The sequence below is a fragment of the Eptatretus burgeri genome, chromosome 10 (assembly GCF_056783735.1).
Source record: "Eptatretus burgeri isolate ZD-2024b chromosome 10, Ebu_testis_v1, whole genome shotgun sequence".
NCBI classification, from domain to species: domain Eukaryota; kingdom Metazoa; phylum Chordata; class Myxini; order Myxiniformes; family Myxinidae; genus Eptatretus; species Eptatretus burgeri.
In genome coordinates, this window is record NC_140970.1 from 55,166,638 (window position 1) to 55,185,032 (window position 18,395).

The 18,395-nt window shown below is 42.8% G+C and overlaps 1 protein-coding gene across 17 annotated transcripts in view; it reads right to left on the reverse strand.

Moving 5' to 3' along the window:
* Positions 1 to 15,496, reverse strand: part of LOC147018605 (transcription factor 7-like 2) — a 445,180-nt gene extending 429,684 nt beyond the window's left edge. For all 17 annotated transcript variants that reach the window (XM_085898440.1, XM_085898439.1, XM_085898437.1 and 14 more), the window contains exon 1: positions 15,088 to 15,496. In XM_085898440.1, coding sequence (XP_085754566.1) covers positions 15,088 to 15,291 — 204 coding nt within the window. In that variant the 5' untranslated portion in view covers positions 15,292 to 15,496. The remainder of the gene's footprint in view (positions 1 to 15,087) is intronic.
* Between the last annotated feature and the right edge of the window lie 2,899 nt (positions 15,497 to 18,395).

An 18,395-nucleotide genomic window follows, 5' to 3' on the forward strand; every position in this document is an offset into this window, starting at 1 on the left:
AGTCAGAGGGGAGAGAGAGAGAGAGAGAGAGAGAGAGAGAGAGAGAGAGAGAGAGAGAGAGAGAGAGAGAGACAGACAGTGAGAGAGAGAGAGAGAGAGAGAGAGAGAGAGAGAGAGAGAGAGAGAGAGAGAGAGAGAGAGAGAGAGAGTGAGAGAGAGTGAGAGAGAGTGAGAGAGAGTGAGAGAGAGTGAGAGAGAGTGAGAGAGAGTGAGAGAGAGTGAGAGAGAGTGAGAGAGAGTGAGAGAGAGTGAGAGAGAGTGAGAGAGAGTGAGAGAGAGTGAGAGAGAGTGAGAGAGAGTGAGACAGTGAGAGAGAGTGAGACAGTGAGAGAGTGAGACAGTGAGAGAGAGAGAGAGTGAGAGAGATAGACACGGGGGGGGGGAGAGAGAGGGCGAGAGAGAGAGGGAGAGACGAGTGGGGAGAGAGAGAGGGAGACACGGGGGGGGAGAGGGAGGGAGAGAGAGAGAGAGAGGGAGAGACACGAGGGGGGTGGGGGGAAGAGAGAGAGAGATACACGGGGGGGGTAAGGGGAAGAGAGAGAGGGCGAGAGAGAGGGAGAGACGAGTGGGGGAGAGAGAGAGGGAGACACGGGGGGGGGAGAGAGAGAGAGAGAGAGAGAGAGAGAGAGAGAGAGAGAGAGAGAGAGAGAGAGAGAGAGAGAGAGAGAGAGAGAGAGAGAGAGAGAGAGAGAGAGACGAGGGGGGTAAGGAGAAGAGAGAGAGGGCGAGAGAGAGGGAGAGACGAGTGGGGGAGAGAGAGAGAGGGAGACACGGGGGGGGAGAGAGAGAGAGAGAGAGAGAGAGAGAGAGAGAGAGAGAGAGAGAGAGAGAGAGACAGGGGGGAGAGAGAAAGAGAAAGGGGGGGGGGGAGAGAGAGTAAAATTTGAAAACCATTTAATTCATAACAGGCAGACAGCAAAGTCCACAAAACAAAACAAAAATAAAAAAGAGTAAAAGGAAAGAGTAAAAAACATCACAATTCCTGATGCAATTCCAAGTGATGGTCAATTTCAAATCATCCACAAAACAAGGCCTTGCTTACGCACAATTCCCTCTCAAAATGTTGGACATTCTCATTATAATTAAATTCTAACCAAAATCGTGCAGTAACAACCCCCTTAAAATAGGGATGACATCAAAAACACAGCCATTATCAATTTAAACTTTTCCCAATTTAGATGTTCCACATTTTGCAGCGGTAATCAAGAAATTAAGAACACCAGTCCCTACAAGAAGGGGCCAAAAACACCAAATATAACAATGTGTAAAGTGAAGGAAAAAGGCATTGGTGAAAAAAGTGTGTAAGTATCAAGAAAATAAAAAAAAGAAAAAGAGGAGTCCATCGTTTGCACTGTATGTCGGCATGAGAAAGATCCTGCTGATCACCGAAATGACAAGTTACTGGCAGCGAGCTATTAAAGTGGTGAACAAAGGTTTTGGAAGGGAGAGCCTAATGTGCAAACCTCCACTGGATATCTGCTGAAAGACCAGATGTGGGTAAAGGATACACATTAGGCCAAGGTGGAGCAGCAGGAGACCCCAGCCCTGCCCTAGTTGCTCTCACCACAAGGTGATGTGCGTCACTCCAGAGAAGGACGAGATTTGTCTAGAATCGAGAGAGCTTGTAAATTCCAGCCTCAAATCAACAGGGTACATTTTCGGATCGAGACATGACTGAAGAATACAGGAGAAAGACTGGGTATAAAAAGGGAGGTCCATTAAAAGGTGCCGATCGTATCGCCAGAAATTCACCGGCCTGTTGCAACAACAAAATGCGCAAAGGGGCACCAGGGCAGCTGTTCAGCATACAGCAGTCTCTGCACAGACTGCAGGCGAAAAGCCATAACCCGACCAGACACATCAATAACACCTTGGCCACCCTCCTGCCAAGGGTGGTGCAGTCCAGCAGGCCAAAGCCAGCGGTAGCCACGCCAAAAGAAGTTCATCAAAGCTCACTGAATAGCAAGGATCAGTTCCTTGGTTGGCTGCAGACCAATGACTTCAAGTCACAATCTTGCTGCTATAAAATTATTAACAACAAGGGTGCGTCCTCCATAAGAAACACCTCAGTGGAAGTCCTCATGCTTTCAAACGACACAAATCCAGTATCCCAATCCTTCCAAATACCTCACTTCCATCTCACGACTACCAAGATAAACTCCAAGATATTTAACCCCGTCCGTTTTCTAGATGAGATTCTGTGGGAGTGAAGTGTTGATCAAAGATTTTTGTTTTTTTTTAAACCACACTGCAAGGCTGCACTTGTATTCCAATTAACCTCATCAGAGGAGGCTGCAGAGAATGCAGCAACATTGCACTGCAACAACACCGCTTGGGCCTTCAAGTAAGATGCAAACAGAATCAGCATAAGCTGTCACCACAAATTCGGAGACTTCTACAATCCTCGTATCCTGGGGTGTTCACTGCCAAATAGATGCCATGAGTGGTTCAAGGGTGACGGCATATAGAAGACCAGAGAAGGGACAACCTTGACAAATACCACGTCAGAAATGAAAAAGGGAATATAAACTCGTACTACTTTTCATCATAAAGCAAGTATTAGTAGATGAAAGTTTTACATACAAGATTAATTTTTCTCCAAAACCCACCCCCCCCAAATTATTAAATTAATAACGCTGCGCATAAAACACCGAGTGAGATATTCCAAAATATGATAATAATCATGATAGCAATTGCAGAAGTGAATACATTAAATGAAAAACGTTATCATCTTGGATTTTTATAACCAGACTCGGGAGGATAATGGTTAGAGTGTCTGCTCTGAACCTGGAAGGTCAGTGCTTCGAAACCCGGACGAGTCATACCAAACGCTTAAAAACGTGCTGCTTCATTGCTTGACGCTCAGCATTTTAAAAAAAAAGGATGGAGCATGGACAAACAACCATAGGTTGGCAACCATTGCACAGACTTGATGGGCCAAATGGCTTCCTGCAATTAAGTTCCTTGTCAGGGAACTCATTATACCAAATACTCGGTGGTGTAATGCTTAGAGCGTCCCCTCTGAGTTAGGGAGATTGGTGGTTCGAACCCCAGCCGAGTCATGTCAGAGATTTTGAACTTGGTTACTTGAACTTGAACTGCTTCCTTGCTTGATGCTCAGGCCAATGGAAAACAGTAAGTGATGAATGCTTAAAAGGAAAACTACCGACGGCGGTGCTACAATTGGATTCAATGATCAAAGGAATGAACGAATAACAAGAGAGGTGAGAGAGAGAGAGAGAGAGAGAGAGAGAGAGAGAGAGAGAGAGAGAGAGAGAGAGAGAGAGAGAGAGAGAGAGAGAGAGAGAGAGAGAGAGAGAGAGAGAGAGGAAGCACAGAAGAGGGTTGGGTTCAGTTAGATAGGGTTAATTGGGGTAGAAAATATTGTGTATAGGGGTAAGTGGTGAAATGAGATGATGATGTACCATCCGATTGAAACCCTGCAATGAATAGTGCGCGATTGAATCGCCTCCTTCAGGTAGTTCCATAAATAGTAAATAAGAACAAAATAATGGAGGCGAGATGATAAGTCTGGATTTCTGGAGTTTAACCAGGAGGTTAATGGAAGAATGCACGTGTCCTGGAGGAGATGGGGAGGATTGTGGGGCTGAGAGTGCAGAGGCAGCGAGACCAGAAGAGAGCGCCGACCTGTCTGCAATGCGACAAAGGCGCTTTGAGCTTCGGCCTCATTGCAGGAGAATGTTGAGAACTTTAGATTCCACAGATTCCAGGAAAGACAAACTTGATGCTGGTGCACCAGCCCAGAGGAGAAAGCTATGCACAACAGCCAGGTAGGCTCTGTGTAATTCTGATAACTTACTTTGCTCTGTGTAAAGAATAACTTTGCAGATTCGACAAGTATCGTCTTTTCCTGAAAAAAAAAGATTTCCATGCATCTGCAGCAGAGAAATGTCCCATCTCAACTTCAATGGGAGGAAGAGCATATTATGGTAAATCTACCATTGAACGGATTTTTTATTTTTTTATTTTTTCAGTATTTCCATTAGGTGTTGCTGATTTGTTTGCATATTTCTTTTCTTTTCCTCGAACCAAGTTTGTGACCCATTTTCATATTGGACATTCAGCCCCTCAATCACTGCTCCCTCATCAATCAGCTCTGGAAAGAGCCATTTTTTTGACTCCGTCTACCACGTTTGTCTTGTCTGTTTGCATGCTCATCTTTTGAAACATTTTGCTGTGTCTGTCAATCTGTCTGTCTGTTTGTCTGGCCCACTCCATGTTATACCACCTGTCTGTTTGTCCTTTCCATGTTTGCCAGTGCCCCATGGGGGGTTGGCAGGATAGTCTTGAAGTGTAGTCACCCCTGAGCTGTCTATCCTGGGTTCCAATCTGGTACACAAAGGAACTGCAATAATTTTGGATACAACAGTACAGAACTCACCAAACGTTTGAAGAATTCCCTCATTAGAAAGGGCAGAATGTTAAATTAAGATAATCTTAACAGCTGGAGTGTCAATCGACAAGACCGGAACAAACTGGTAATTACCCCCAAGTTAACTCGTTTTGCATAACAATGTCTGAAAAGCATACTTGCGACAAGAAAATTACTTTGCAACTCATCCAGGACGTAGCATGAAGGTTATTCCCATTGATAAATACTGGACTTTTGAAATGAAGAAATATGCTCCAGAATGCTTTGCGTGCATGCACAGACACCCTTGGGATCAGTGGCCGTTGAGGCATGCGAAAGTACTTTATGCGTGCGAGACAACGATTGTTGGCTAAAATGGCTCGCAAAGCTTCCATAAGAGGTAGAAAATAGTTGAAAAAGTACCTGAGAGAAAGGGGTGTGCCTATGCAAAGGAAAGATTTGGAGAATTCTTTCAGATCGCCGACAGGTCTGCGGTACTGCAGACTCCTGACGATGTGGACCGGTGCAAGGCCAGAAAAATTGTGGGTGGGCACGTGCTACCCAAACCCATCGATGATCGCTACCAGTGGGTGGACTTCGAACGTTGTGGGAGTGCTTCCTGTGAACATGGCAGGCTTGGTGATTTATGTAATGGACGTCTGAAATTGGAAAGATGATGCTGAGCATCATTACCAACGAAGTAATGGTTAGCAACTCTTTCACAAAGGACATCTTCACGACGTGGCAATACACAAAGCTTGCGTCAGCTATATTTACATCAAAGACAGATGTACCAAGCAGACTTCCCTGATAAGAAATGGGAGGAACTCGACGCCTCTCATCCATGGGTATTTCTCGTGTTTCCTTTATTTTTGTGAGTGATTTGCGTCCAGGAACAATTATGGTTAACCAATCTGGAAACGCGACTTTCTTTCGAATGCTGAAACTTGTGTTAAGAAGACTGTCTGACTTGGACTTTGCCCAAGCGATAGCAGGCTAAAAGTGCCCCGATTCGAGGAAGCGAGTCACTGAAAACGCACGCACAGCACATGTGAGAAAGGCCTCGTTTGCACTCGCATGTCATTTTGAAACTACTGTATTCTCCAATCGCGAGAAGAATGTCATCCATTTGAAGGGTGGGACAAAGCATGACCCAGGTTTATGTGATAACCCCTCCTCTGTAACACGGTTGGCAGTCCTTTGACTCCTGTTATTAGCCATATCTCAAAACAAAGAAAAAACAAAGTAAGTAGTAATAAGTCTACAAGGACGAAACAAAAGAAAACTATTTGAAGCAATAACAGGAAAGACAGCCATGTAAGGTGGTTAATTGCTACCATACTATATTTCACTCTCACACAGCAGATAGGACAAGACAAGGAGATGTACATCAAAACTCAAAAGGACAAAGAGTAAGAAAGGAAGCAACACACACAACAGATACCACCAATTGTACTCAGCAACAGCGCCTTGCATTTGCACATACGTGACAAGCATGAACAGGAGTTGGGGAGAGAGACACAGAGAGAGACAGAGATAGTGAGCACGACAGTAGGCTTGAGCGGAAGAATCGATGACCCATTTAGAATTGATTTGTTCCATCTGAACTGGGAATTGGTCCCTAAATTCTGCAGAGCATGTTGCTGGCTTACATGGCAAGTGACCGGTTTCCTTTCTTTAAACCAGGGGACCCGTTTTGGGATTGTTAAAACCTGTATTGGATGGAAAGTACGAACAATTTCAAAAACGCAATGTGTAGTTTCCATTCCACTCGCATGGATTCACATACAGATTGACAGTGACAGACCTGTAGCGATCTCTATCCGAAATACAAGGTACCGCTCTGGTCTGACTATTGGCTGGGTGATGTCATGAGCTTTACCCAACCGACCAATTCCCTCAATCCTCATCTGTACGCATCGTTACTTCCTCTCGTCTACTATTTGTCGTCACCCCCGAATAAATAGGTCGGCCGATTTGTTTTTCAATTTGCTCTTTGTCTTTTACTGTGATATTTATTGGTAATCGAGTATTTTGAGTGGTAAGATTTGATTTGGATTGTTTTCATCCGTAAACAGGATGTCCACAAATTACCGTTCCAAATTGAAACCGTAATTTAAAAAATGAATAAAATGGGATACAATGATGCGGTTTGATGCTTGTGAATGTGCGAACATTTCTCAAAGTTTTATTGTCAAGATGATCATATCACATTCATCACCATTTATCATCAATTGGTCTCCATAAACCAGGCAACACTGCTCTTTATTGTGGGGATGCTATTTGCAGTAAATGTGACGTCACGCGTCACAGGCGACAACTGGAAACGAAAAAAGTAAATAAAAAACTTTCAGATATTGTTATGTTCTTTCTTTGGTATGCCTGGTGTTGGCTCAATGGTTAGAGTGGTGGGCTTGGGATCCGAGGGTCCTGAGTTCAAATCCCGCTCAGTTGTTGAATTAATACCAGGTGGGGTTAACTCGGCCTGTCATCCTTCCGAGGTCGGCAAAATGAGTGACAGCATGCTGGTATACTGTGTCGGAGTGGCGACCCGTCCAGGATTGTGCCCAATACCCAAGGAGACTGCTTAGGCAGCACCAACACTCTGCACAGAGTATGGTCCCAATCTCCTCCTCCTCTTTGTTAGGTGTTATATCCTTTCTAAATATGTTGTTGTTGTTGTTGTTGTTGTTGTTGTTGTTGTATTGCCAGATGTTGAGAGATTGCGTGGAAGATGATAATGCAAGGGGGAGTGGCATGTGGAACGTGAGGGAGACGCCACCTTACCGGAGTGAGAGATATGTGAACATTACGTGCTGCAGGATAAATGGACTTGTACTGTGCAATCAATTGAATTGTTTAGCGACTAATGAGCGACATAACAGAAATGTTCTTTGCATGTATGGTCTTACTTGGAATCTCATCATTACTGATTGGTCAACATATCGAGTAGCGTTTTTACCACGTTTAGGTAACCCTCTGCATGCTGCATTGTTTACGGCCGCGTGGTTAATGTTGCTTCATTTGTTTGTTTGTTTTTCATATGGCTGTGAATATCAAGTGGTATTTGCAAAGAAAAAGAGAAAAAGAAAAAAAATACTTGGGTCTCAAGTTGGATGGATAACCAAAATTAAAGCAAAAATGTTTCAATTTTTTTTTTGTCGTCGCAAATCTGCGACTGCAGCAAGAAAAGAGTTAAAAAAAAAAAAAAACAACCCCGCTTTAGACTCCAACCAACCCATTTTTTGTCACCTTCAACTTGCCATGTATGTACCCGCTGGTAATGGTTCCAAGTCTCCAGAGTAGATTCCTACTTTGCCTTGTCTCACTTTGTCAATCGATAATCCATCCACTGGTTCAGCAAATTAAATCAAAAACTTCTCCTGTATCTTTACAAAACAGACAAAGACAAGTCCGTTTCTCTTCATCTCGTTTGTTCAAGTTGTGAAGAAAATGAGCAGACCTGTACTCACGAATTGTTTGCATGCGTTTTGGACTCCTCCTTTCGAGATCCGACAGACAGCATTAGCCTATTATATCTGTATTAGTATAAAAGCCCATCAAAAATGACGAGTTTGAATTACTAGATTCAAAATATTCAGACTGCAAGATATGATGATGTTTTGTCGCAAGAAAAAAGAAAAACGTTATTTTAAAACACTACAAGTATAAATGTTACCCTATTCTCATTATCTTCTGAGACGTTTCATTTTGACTGAACAGGCTCGTAGCATGCCAAAGAACGAGGCCTCGGCCTAGCATCAGGTGTGCGTATTGTATGCCGCTCCTTCCCAATTCCATATCCAGGCGATGCATGACATCATCGCCAGGTGCTGAAGGGAGTACATACTCAGTTTTTACTCCGTTCGTTTGTTTCTTTCTTGTTTTTTGGGGGCGGGGCAATATCTCAGTCATCCTTTGACCGAAGAAGCTGAAATTTGGGGACAAAAGTGAAGATGTGCTTTGGCAAAAATAATATTTCTTCTTTTTCGATCAATCAGTTCATTATTATCGATTTATTGAATACTAATATATTTCCTTTCTCATCTGGGCAATATCTTGGGCATCTTTTGAGCTTGAAAGCTGATATTTGGAAACAGTAAACAAGTGATTTGGCTATAAAGGGTATTTTTGGATTTGATTCATCAATTAATTATTTAGATTTTTGATGAATTACTTAATTTTTTTAAAGTGTCAGATTTGGAAGAAACAGTGGTGGTTTTGGTATGCTGTGAGCCAATTGATCAAAAAATTAAAAATTTTACGATTATTCTTCATTTACTTTAATTATGCAATTCATAAATTACTCGTGCGTGCCCGTACGTGTGTGGCCGTATGTGCAAAATAAAAAATAAAAATAAAAATAAAAAAAACTTTCAAACTTTCAAAAAACTTTTTTCCCATCCTGAAAAATAGACCGTAGTGAACACATAGCCGAGTGAAAAGATTGGCCTTCAAAACCAGACGTAAATCGGCCTTATGAAGGGGGACAGACTAACACAAATACACATTGCATTGTATATATAGGTAGAGCATTGTGACATTCCAAAATTATCATATTTCTCAACAGCAAAGATATTGCGGCATATTAATTAACAGAAAATATAAAAAAAAATTAAAAAAACAGGAGTGCGGTCATCAGTTGCCTTCAACACTACCCGGGAGTGAGCGAGCCAGAGAGAAGGAGGGGGCGAGTGAGCCAGACAGAGAGAGGGAGGGAGGGAGCAAGCGAGCCAGACAGAGAGAGGGAGGGAGCGAGCGAGCGAGCCAGGGAGAGAGCGAGCGAGCCAGACAGGGAGGGAGCGATCGAGCCAGACAGGGAGGGAGCGATCGAGCCAGACAGGGAGGGAGCGATCGAGCCAGACAGGGAGGGAGCGATCGAGCCAGACAGGGAGGGAGCGATCGAGCCAGACAGGGAGGGAGCGATCGAGCCAGACAGGGAGGGAGCGATCGAGCCAGACAGGGAGGGAGCGATCGAGCCAGACAGGGAGGGAGCAATCGAGCCAGACAGGGAGGGAGCGATCGAGCCAGACAGGGAGGGAGCGATCGAGCCAGACAGAGAGAGGGAGGGAGCGAGCCAAACAGAGAGAGGGAGGGAGCAAGCCAAACAGAGAGAGGGAGAGAGCCAAACAGAGAGAGGGGGAGGGAGCAAGTGAGCCTGAGAGAGAGAGGGAGAGAGCAAGTGAGCAAGGGAGGAAGGGAGCAAGTAAGCCAGAGAGAGGGAGAGAGCCAGACAAAGACAAGGAGGGAGGGAGCAAGTGAGCCAGAAAGAGAGAGTGAGGGCGTGAACAAGCCAGAGAGGGAGGGAGCACATGAGCCAGAGGGAGGAAGGGAGAGAGAGAGAGAGAGCGTGAGCGAGCGACCGAGGCAGAGAGAGAGAGAGAGGGTGCAAGCCAGCCACAAAGAGAAAGGAAGCAAGACCAAACAGAGACAGACATAGACCGAGACCAAGACTGAGACCAAGAGACATAGACCGAGTGTTAAAGAAGAGAAAAAGTACTGTAAAATGCTAAACATTGTTTTTGCTCACAACAAATGACTAAGTTTATACAAGTTGTTTACCAGGTTGTGCAAGCAAAATTTTGGATAATCCCTTTCCCATGTTGTGTCCTGTTCAAATGAGATAACCTTCAGTGAATTATTGGGAATTCAGTGATGGAAGTTATGATTTGTACAATTGTGAATATCAAAATGCTTGCTCAGTCACCAATGTAGTGCTGATCACGGATGTGGAAAGAACAATAACGTCCGATATCATCTTATCTTTCATTTCCTCTAGAAACGGTTCCCAGAAACAAAAACAAAAAAAAACTTTCAACAACATTCTGTGGTGTACAAGTAACGTTTGGATAACATTTCCTTCAGTTCGCATACGAGCACTTACCCAGAGTGTTTTGAACCACAGTACACGTCTGCTCCAATTCATGTAAAATGTTAAGCACCAACAAAGATGGCGATGGATCTTATCCTGGAATCCTCATTATATATATATATATATATATATATATATATATATATATATATATATATATATATATATATATATATATATATATAAAAAACGTTGTGACAATATGACTTGTATGGTATGACAACCTTAATGATGGGGGTAGATATTATCTTGAAAGATAAAATGTAATCGTCGGAAAGAATCAGCACAATACATTTCCTTTAGTCCGGGTCAGAGAAAGCTCAGAGAAAGTGCGTATCAACTGCAGCCGGGAGGACCTTCTCAAAAAAAAAAAAAAAACGAAGAAAAAAAGAATGTTCCGTATCTGTGCCTAGACATAGACAGAATTGATGTACTTCAAAGAATGTATCTTTCGGAATAATGACAAATACAAAAGAACAGATTGCATATGAACTCCACAGCATCTCTGATATCCACAATCCTCCGTCAACACTGAGCAGGAAACATCGACAGACATTTCATCTGAAGAGCTCCAAATTTTGTTAAGTTATCTTTGGCTTTTGCAGGTCTATCAATCACACTTGTATATAAACAATAAAATAAAATAAATTAGTAAATGTCACCGAGTTGCTGTATCGCCCCATTAGTGTCGAGTCGAGTTTATTCCCATTTTAGATAATAAAGAATGTTACAGATTGTAAAAGTTCCAAACTGTTGTTTTGTCATAAAATTAGTCTTCAGTGACCCATTAGGTATGACCTTTTATATTACAGGTTTCTGCTGTGTATATATATATATATATATATATATATATATATATATATATATATATATATATATATATATATATATATATATATATATATATATATATATATATAAAATAACAGTAACACACGTCATTACTACATACAAAAGATCACGTCTTGAGACCACCCATAATGCCAAGCCCAAGGCGCTCTCTCAAAACAGGTGGTTTTTCATTAGAAGGACACTTGAGACACCACATATGCTTCACCACAAAACATATACTTTACCCTTTGCATGATAAGTCTGGAGTCAATTTCAGTTTTTATAATATAGTATGCTAATTGATATCAGATGGCAATCAAATGCATTGAAGTCTGCAATCCACCAATTGGAAGGTGATAAGATAAGACAGCAAACTATTTACGACAGCAAACTATTTTCACCAGGTGATAAGACACACCAGATGTAATGACACACTTAAATAACATATTTACAACACACCAGGTGATAATACAGCAAACTATTTTCATACAATGTAAATTGCGAGTCACGTCGGCCGATTTAGCAATATCTCCGACCAAAACGTTGACATGTATACACCATAACTACTACATTTCACAAAATTAGTATCAACAGAAAGCTCTATGTGTAATCTAACAAATCCTATTGTCATTTAAATGTTGATGTTGGGTATTTATTAAATATCCCCGATTTACCGGTCTTGTCAGACATTTCACCTGAATCAATTAAAGGAATCGATGCATTTTCTTTGCTGTACTTGTGACGTGATCTCATCGAGGCAGGCTTTTGCATAGCAAAACGAGTATCATTAGGCACTTCTCAGTCTGCCAACAAAACAAATGACTTAACCCACAAGGAAGGGATCTCTGATAACTCTGATTCTCATCCTGATGTACCATGCTTTGTTACGGAGCGACGGTGCTGCCAAAGCAGTTACTTGGCAAGGGATATATTGGGTGATTTGCCACTGCTTTCCCAACAGTAGTTAGAGGAAGAATTTGTAATTTGTCCAATGAGCCAGCAATGTCACCGTGGGATCTTTAACGTCCATCAATTAATGCTCGCAGACGAGACACCCAGCTTAACGAGACGGCACACACAATGATGAATCACCCTGCCTGTGAAACACTAAGATGACAGTTTATAGCTGGGGCAGGATTCCAACCAGGACAAGCAGCTTGGAGGAGAGTGTGCGTAAATATAGGCTATCCTGCCAGCCGGTCTTTGATAATAGCTGCCAAAAAATTACTTTATACTCGGCACAGGTGACCAGAAAAGCGATTTTTTCAAAACCTGCAGTCATTAAATTGACCAAATCTTGTGATTGCTAGTCATAACATTGATCAGATTTCATGGCTGTTGGTCACGTTTAACAGGTGTAATCAAAGGAATATATATATATATATATATATATATATATATATATATATATATATATATATATATATATATACATATATACAATCATCTGTGCAGTGTTGGTGCTGCCTAAGCAGTCTCCTTGGCTATTGGGCACAATCCTGGACGGGTCGCCACTCCGACACAGATAAATAAATTTACATATATATATATATATATATATATATATATATATATATATATATATATATATATATATATATATATATATATATATATACACACAAATTAAAAAACAAGGGGTAACAAGACAGAGGGCATTGTGTTTAAACCTCCGCCATTTCCTGAATACATAGATTTTTCTTTATAAATGTAAGTACATATATCCATCCTGACTACACTTTACAAGGTCACGGACTTGAGAAATCCCCCCCCCCCCGCCCAAAAAATTGCTTCTGATGCCACAGATGCAAGTCGCACCTTCAAAATTGAATCAATTGCTGGGTCTGCCACTCATCTCAGTGTTTATGCAGATTTATTCTTGCATGTTAACCGGGGATGGAAAGAGGGCAAAGAGGTACGTACACTCGCTTCTAAGCTGTCTATCCTGGGTTTGAATCCTGACCTAGTTATGAACTGTCATCCCGGTGTTTCACAGGCAGGGCGATTCATCATTGCGTGTGCCGTGCTTCGGATGGCCGTTAAATGGGCGTCCCGTCTGCAGACATTAGTTGGTCAACGTTAAAGATCCCACGGTGTCCTTCATGAAGAGTAGGTGAGCTATCGCCGGCACCATGAACAAATTCCAAATTCCAAATTCCTGCTTTCACTTCACTTAGTCGCGTGTCAGGCAGGCCAGCTGGTTCGTGAAAAACCTGGGCCAAAAACTTGCCCCGGCCAACCCCACAAGAACAGTAATAATAATTGTGGCCTAAAAAGAAGATTCTTGTACATTAACAGTTATTGTCCAAAATCAACAATACAGCCTTAATAACATGCATAATTTCTCAGGAACCTGACACTTACAACCTCAGCGGTTAATGCACTTGCTGAGAATATGGCGGACTTGGATGCACGAGGCTCTGTGCTCTGCGCTCTGCGCAACACATGGGGACAAGTGTCAAAAGGAACCAACGCAGGTGAGTCTTCTGCTCGTGAAAGATTCTCCATCTGTGACCAAACTGAGTCCAACAATACTGAGGTCGATCAGAAAGAAAGGAAGAGCAAGACAAAGAGAGGAGATCCCTCTTCAAGGAAGCAACCACTAAAATGAAATGTGCACGTGAACACGAAGGAGAGAGAAGAAGAAGAAATAAAACAAGAGAGAAGAAAGAAAAATGGAAATTGCAGAGATGTTCATCAAGAATTAGCATGGACCACCATCCATAAGGGGCAGTATGCAAGTCAGAGACTCTCAGTCAGTTGCAGAAAGCGGTTTATCTCAACAGCTTCGTCAAAATGTAATACCAGCCTTTGTGAAGGCAAGTGTCAGTCGACATCAGTGGACAAGTCAAACAATGGCTTTTATCAACTGAAACAGATAAGAGTATGTCAACTGCCATGGGAAACGAGACGCAGCCTACGTTGAGTTTGCCCTTCATCAGACAAAGATAAAAACATTTATTTATTTATTTTTTCCTCTGATGAAGGGTGAATGCTTGAAACGTGAGCTGCATCTCGTTTCCCACTAGGGTTAGTGCAACCATGGGTTTTCAGTTGATAAAGATGCATCGTTTCACACAGTGAAATTGTCAATATCAAACCTAGAATGAATGAATGAATGAATGAGTACATGAATGAATAATAAAAATAATATGAATGAATAGAGTAACCATGGGATTTCAGTGAATAAAGATGCATCGTTTCACACAGTGAAATTGGCAATATCAAACTTAGAATGAATGAGTATATGAATGAACGAGTATATATGAATGAATAATTAAAACATCCCCCAGTAATCCTGATAATGAAGGAATACCAAACCGCAAAGGCAAGAGTGGTGAAAACAAAAAAGCCTCCAAAACCCAGCAAAGCTCGGAATGAAAGTAACAATAATAAAAAGTTAGAAAATAAATAAATAAATCCATAAAGTAGTAACGATTTAAAAAAAATATATATATATATATATATATATATATATATATATATATATATATATATATATATATATATAACAATCAAAATCAAAAAGTGCAGCAAAAGATAATGCATTTTGCAGACTTTGCATATCATTAGCATAATGAGTGTATTAACCACTCACAAGGAAGGGCCGAGCAAGATGAACAACCAACCCAGAGAGTCTTGGGCAGCGCTGCTTGTGCCTTAATGGCTTCATCAGCGAGACAAAAAATGGTCAACAAGAAACTTTTTCCGGACTTTTATACACGCAAAGGACACCCCACGACTACAAGGGTACTGAAACGAGGTAGAGGGTTAGAGTGTAGGGAGGAGGGGGGGTAGTGTAAAGAGAGGAGGGAGTTAACAACAAGAAGAAGAGATCAGTGGAAGAAAGAAAGGAAATGAAAGCCGAGAGAGAGAGAGAGAGAGAGAGAGACAGAGAGAGAGACAGAGAAATGGAGAGACGTGAGGGGATAAAGAAAAGGGCAGGAGCTGCGAGCGGACGTGCCGACTTGGCCGAAAGTTGTCGAGGGTTCTACCCGAGGCACGCACGAACCTCAGAGTCCGATGAACTGCTCTGGTTCGTCTCGGACTCGTTGACCAGCGACGACTTGAGGTCGGCGAGGTCGCTTTCGGCGCAGTTCTCTTCGTTCACCTTGTCTTGCTCGCCCTCGTCCTTGAACGCGATCATCTCGTCCGTGGCGCCCAAGTCGTCTCCCCCACTCGAGCCCGAACCCGCAGTCCCGCTCGGTTGCGGCATCGTGTGCCGGGAGGGACGCGGACCCTCGGGATCCCTCTCCCGGGGAAGCTTTCCCTGTGGCCACGTCCCGCGGCGGAGCTCCTTCGGATCCTCGCGAACTCGTCCCGCACTCGACGAGCCCAAGCGGAGTCGCGGCCTCCACGGCCACACTTCAAAGCCCTTGCGGGGCGGTCCGTGATTGACGGAGAGCCTTCGTGCTCATTTGCATTTTACACTCCTCCCCGAGGAGGACTTCCCTGATGCCCCCTCCCTCAGCCCCGCCTACTCGAGGACTCTTCTTCTTCGCAAGGTGGATTCTTTTTTTTTCCACTTTTTTCCCCTCGAAAATTCCAACTGTTGCTTCTTCGAAGGAAACTTCACCCGCTTTATTTTGCTGCACACTCCTTCACCGTTCTTTCGCACTTTGACACACATACACTGGTATCTGGTGAATATCATTGACTCATTCACCACAGTAATTGATTGATCGATCTTCCTTTTGAAGACTGTGAATGAAACGAGAGCCTGAGGTGAGGGTAACCTGGATCATCCTGGTGTTGACGGACGATCAGCTCCGTGCTCCGTGCTCCGTGCTCCGTGCTCCGTGCTTGCACGTCCTTCACATTTTTGACGGAATTCCTTGTGGAGTTTGTTTCGGACGGTCTTCCCAGTGGGTAGCGCCATTCTCGTGGAGGTTTTTGAGCGCCACTGGTGAGTTCCGACCTTGCCGCCGACGCTGCCGCTGTGGTGGCTGTGGATGCTGATGCTGCTGACATTGAGGTTGTTTTTGTTCTGAATGAACTCTGAAGTAGTTCTTGTTTGTATCATCCCGTTCCCGTTCCTGTTCCTGTTCCTGGTTGACAGGAATTTTGACTGAAATAACTTCCATCCAATTCACCTTCCATCATCTTTTTTCATCTGTTTTTATGTTCTTGGAATTTATTTTTCAATCATTTTGAATTCTCTCTCTCTCTCTCTCTCTCTCTCTCTCTCTCTCTCTCTCTCTCTCTCTCTCTCTCTCTCTCTCTCTCTCTCTCTCTCTCTCTCTCTCTCTCTCTCTCTCTCTCTCTCTCTCTCTCTCTCTCTCTCTCTCTCTCTCTCTCTCTCTCTCTCTCTCTCTCTCTCTCTCTCTCTCTCTCTCTCTCTCTCTCTCTCTCTCTCTCTCTCTCTCTCTCTCTCTGTCTCTCTCTGTCTCTCTCTCTCTCTCTCTCTCTCTCTCTCTCTCTCTCTCTCTCTCTCTCTCTCTCTCTCTCTCTCTCTCTCTCTCTCTCTCTCTCTCTCTCTCTCTCTCTCTCTCTCTCTCTCTCTCTCTCTCTCTCTCTCTCTCTCTCTCTCTCTCTCTCTCTCTCTCTCTCTCTCTCTCTCTCTCTCTCTCTCTCTCTCTCTCTCTCTCTCTCTCTCTCTCTCTCTCTCTCTCTCTCTCTCTCTCTCTCTCTCTCTCTCTCTCTCTCTCTCTCTCTCTCTCTCTCTCTCTCTCTCTCTCTCTCTCTCTCTCTCTCTCTCTCTCTCTCTCTCTCTCTCTCTCTCTCTCTCTCTCTCTCTCTCTCTCTCTCTCTCTCTCTCTCTCTCTCTCTCTCTCTCTCTCTCTCTCTCTCTCTCTCTCTCTCTCTCTCTCTCTCTCTCTCTCTCTCTCTCTCTCTCTCTACATCTCTCTCTCTCTCTCTCTCTCTCTCTCTCTCTCTCTCTCTCCCTCTCTCTCTCTCTCTCTCTCTCTCTCTCTCTCTCTCTACATCTCTCTCTCTACATCTCTCTCTCTACATCTCTCTCTCTACATCTCTCTCTCTACATCTCTCTCTCTACATCTCTCTCTCTACATCTCTCTCTCTACATATCTCTCTCTACATCCCTCTCTACATCCCTCTCTACATCCCCTCTCTCTACATCTCTCTCTCCCTCTCTCTGTTCAATCGCCACAGTTTTTCAGTGCTGACACGTTGTGCCTAAACGAACAATAGTACTGCAATTCTAATGTCAATGTCACGTTTAAATGACTTAATCATTTACAGTTTTGACGCTGAATTTATAATTACATGGGAACATCTCGGGGGGGGGGGGAGGGAGGTGGGGGTGGGGGTTTTATGAATCTTAGAACCCCCACTCCCTTTCTCCAACCGCCAGTGCCTAATCGATCGTCCCATTAATAACATGGTTAGTGGAGCATTAATTGGTTTTGTTCTTTACAAATCAGGTCTACATCAAGCGGATCCAAGCAGAATCTGTGATATATATATATATATATATATATATATATATATATATATATATATATATATATATATATATATATATATATATATATATATATATCGCATTCAGTGGCGTGATTCGCGATGCAGTGCCCCCTGCTGGCACCGCACAAGATGGCGAATTTTTGTTGAATCCGCTTATCCTGCCGACCCGTACAGAATCATTACATTCTTTCTCCTTCACACGTTTCCACCATTTTAGTGTAAATAGAAAACGTCATTGTGTTCAGTTGATACCATTTCGCTAACGTGTGATGCTTGTATAACGTTACGTAAATTGTGTGTATTATAATAATCATAATTATTATTAATTGGAGACATTTATCAGATCTTCATGGTGTTTACAATTCGACAAAACGTTTCAGAGATAGAACCATAAAGGGACAGATCATTCCGTTGTGATGGACAGATCATCCTGGATATGTAATTCTGTTGTGATGGACGGATCATCATGGATAATTAAATCCGTTGTAATGGACAGATCATCATGGACGGATCATTCCGTTGTGATGGACAGATCATCATGGATAATTAAATCCGTTGTGATGGACAGATCATCATGGATGGATCATTCTGTTGTGATGGACAGATCACCCTGGATAATTAATTTCGTTGTGATGGACAGATCATCATGGACGGATCATTCCGTTGTGATGGACAGATCATCATGGATAATTAATTTCGTTGTGATGGACAGATCATCATGGACGGATCATTCCGTTGTGATGGACAGATCATCCTGGATAATTAAATCCGTTGTGATGGACAGATCATCATGGATGGATCATTCTGTTGTGATGGACAGATCATCCTGGATAATTAATTTAGTTGTGATGGACAGATCATCCTGGATAATTGATTTCGTTGTGATGGACAGAT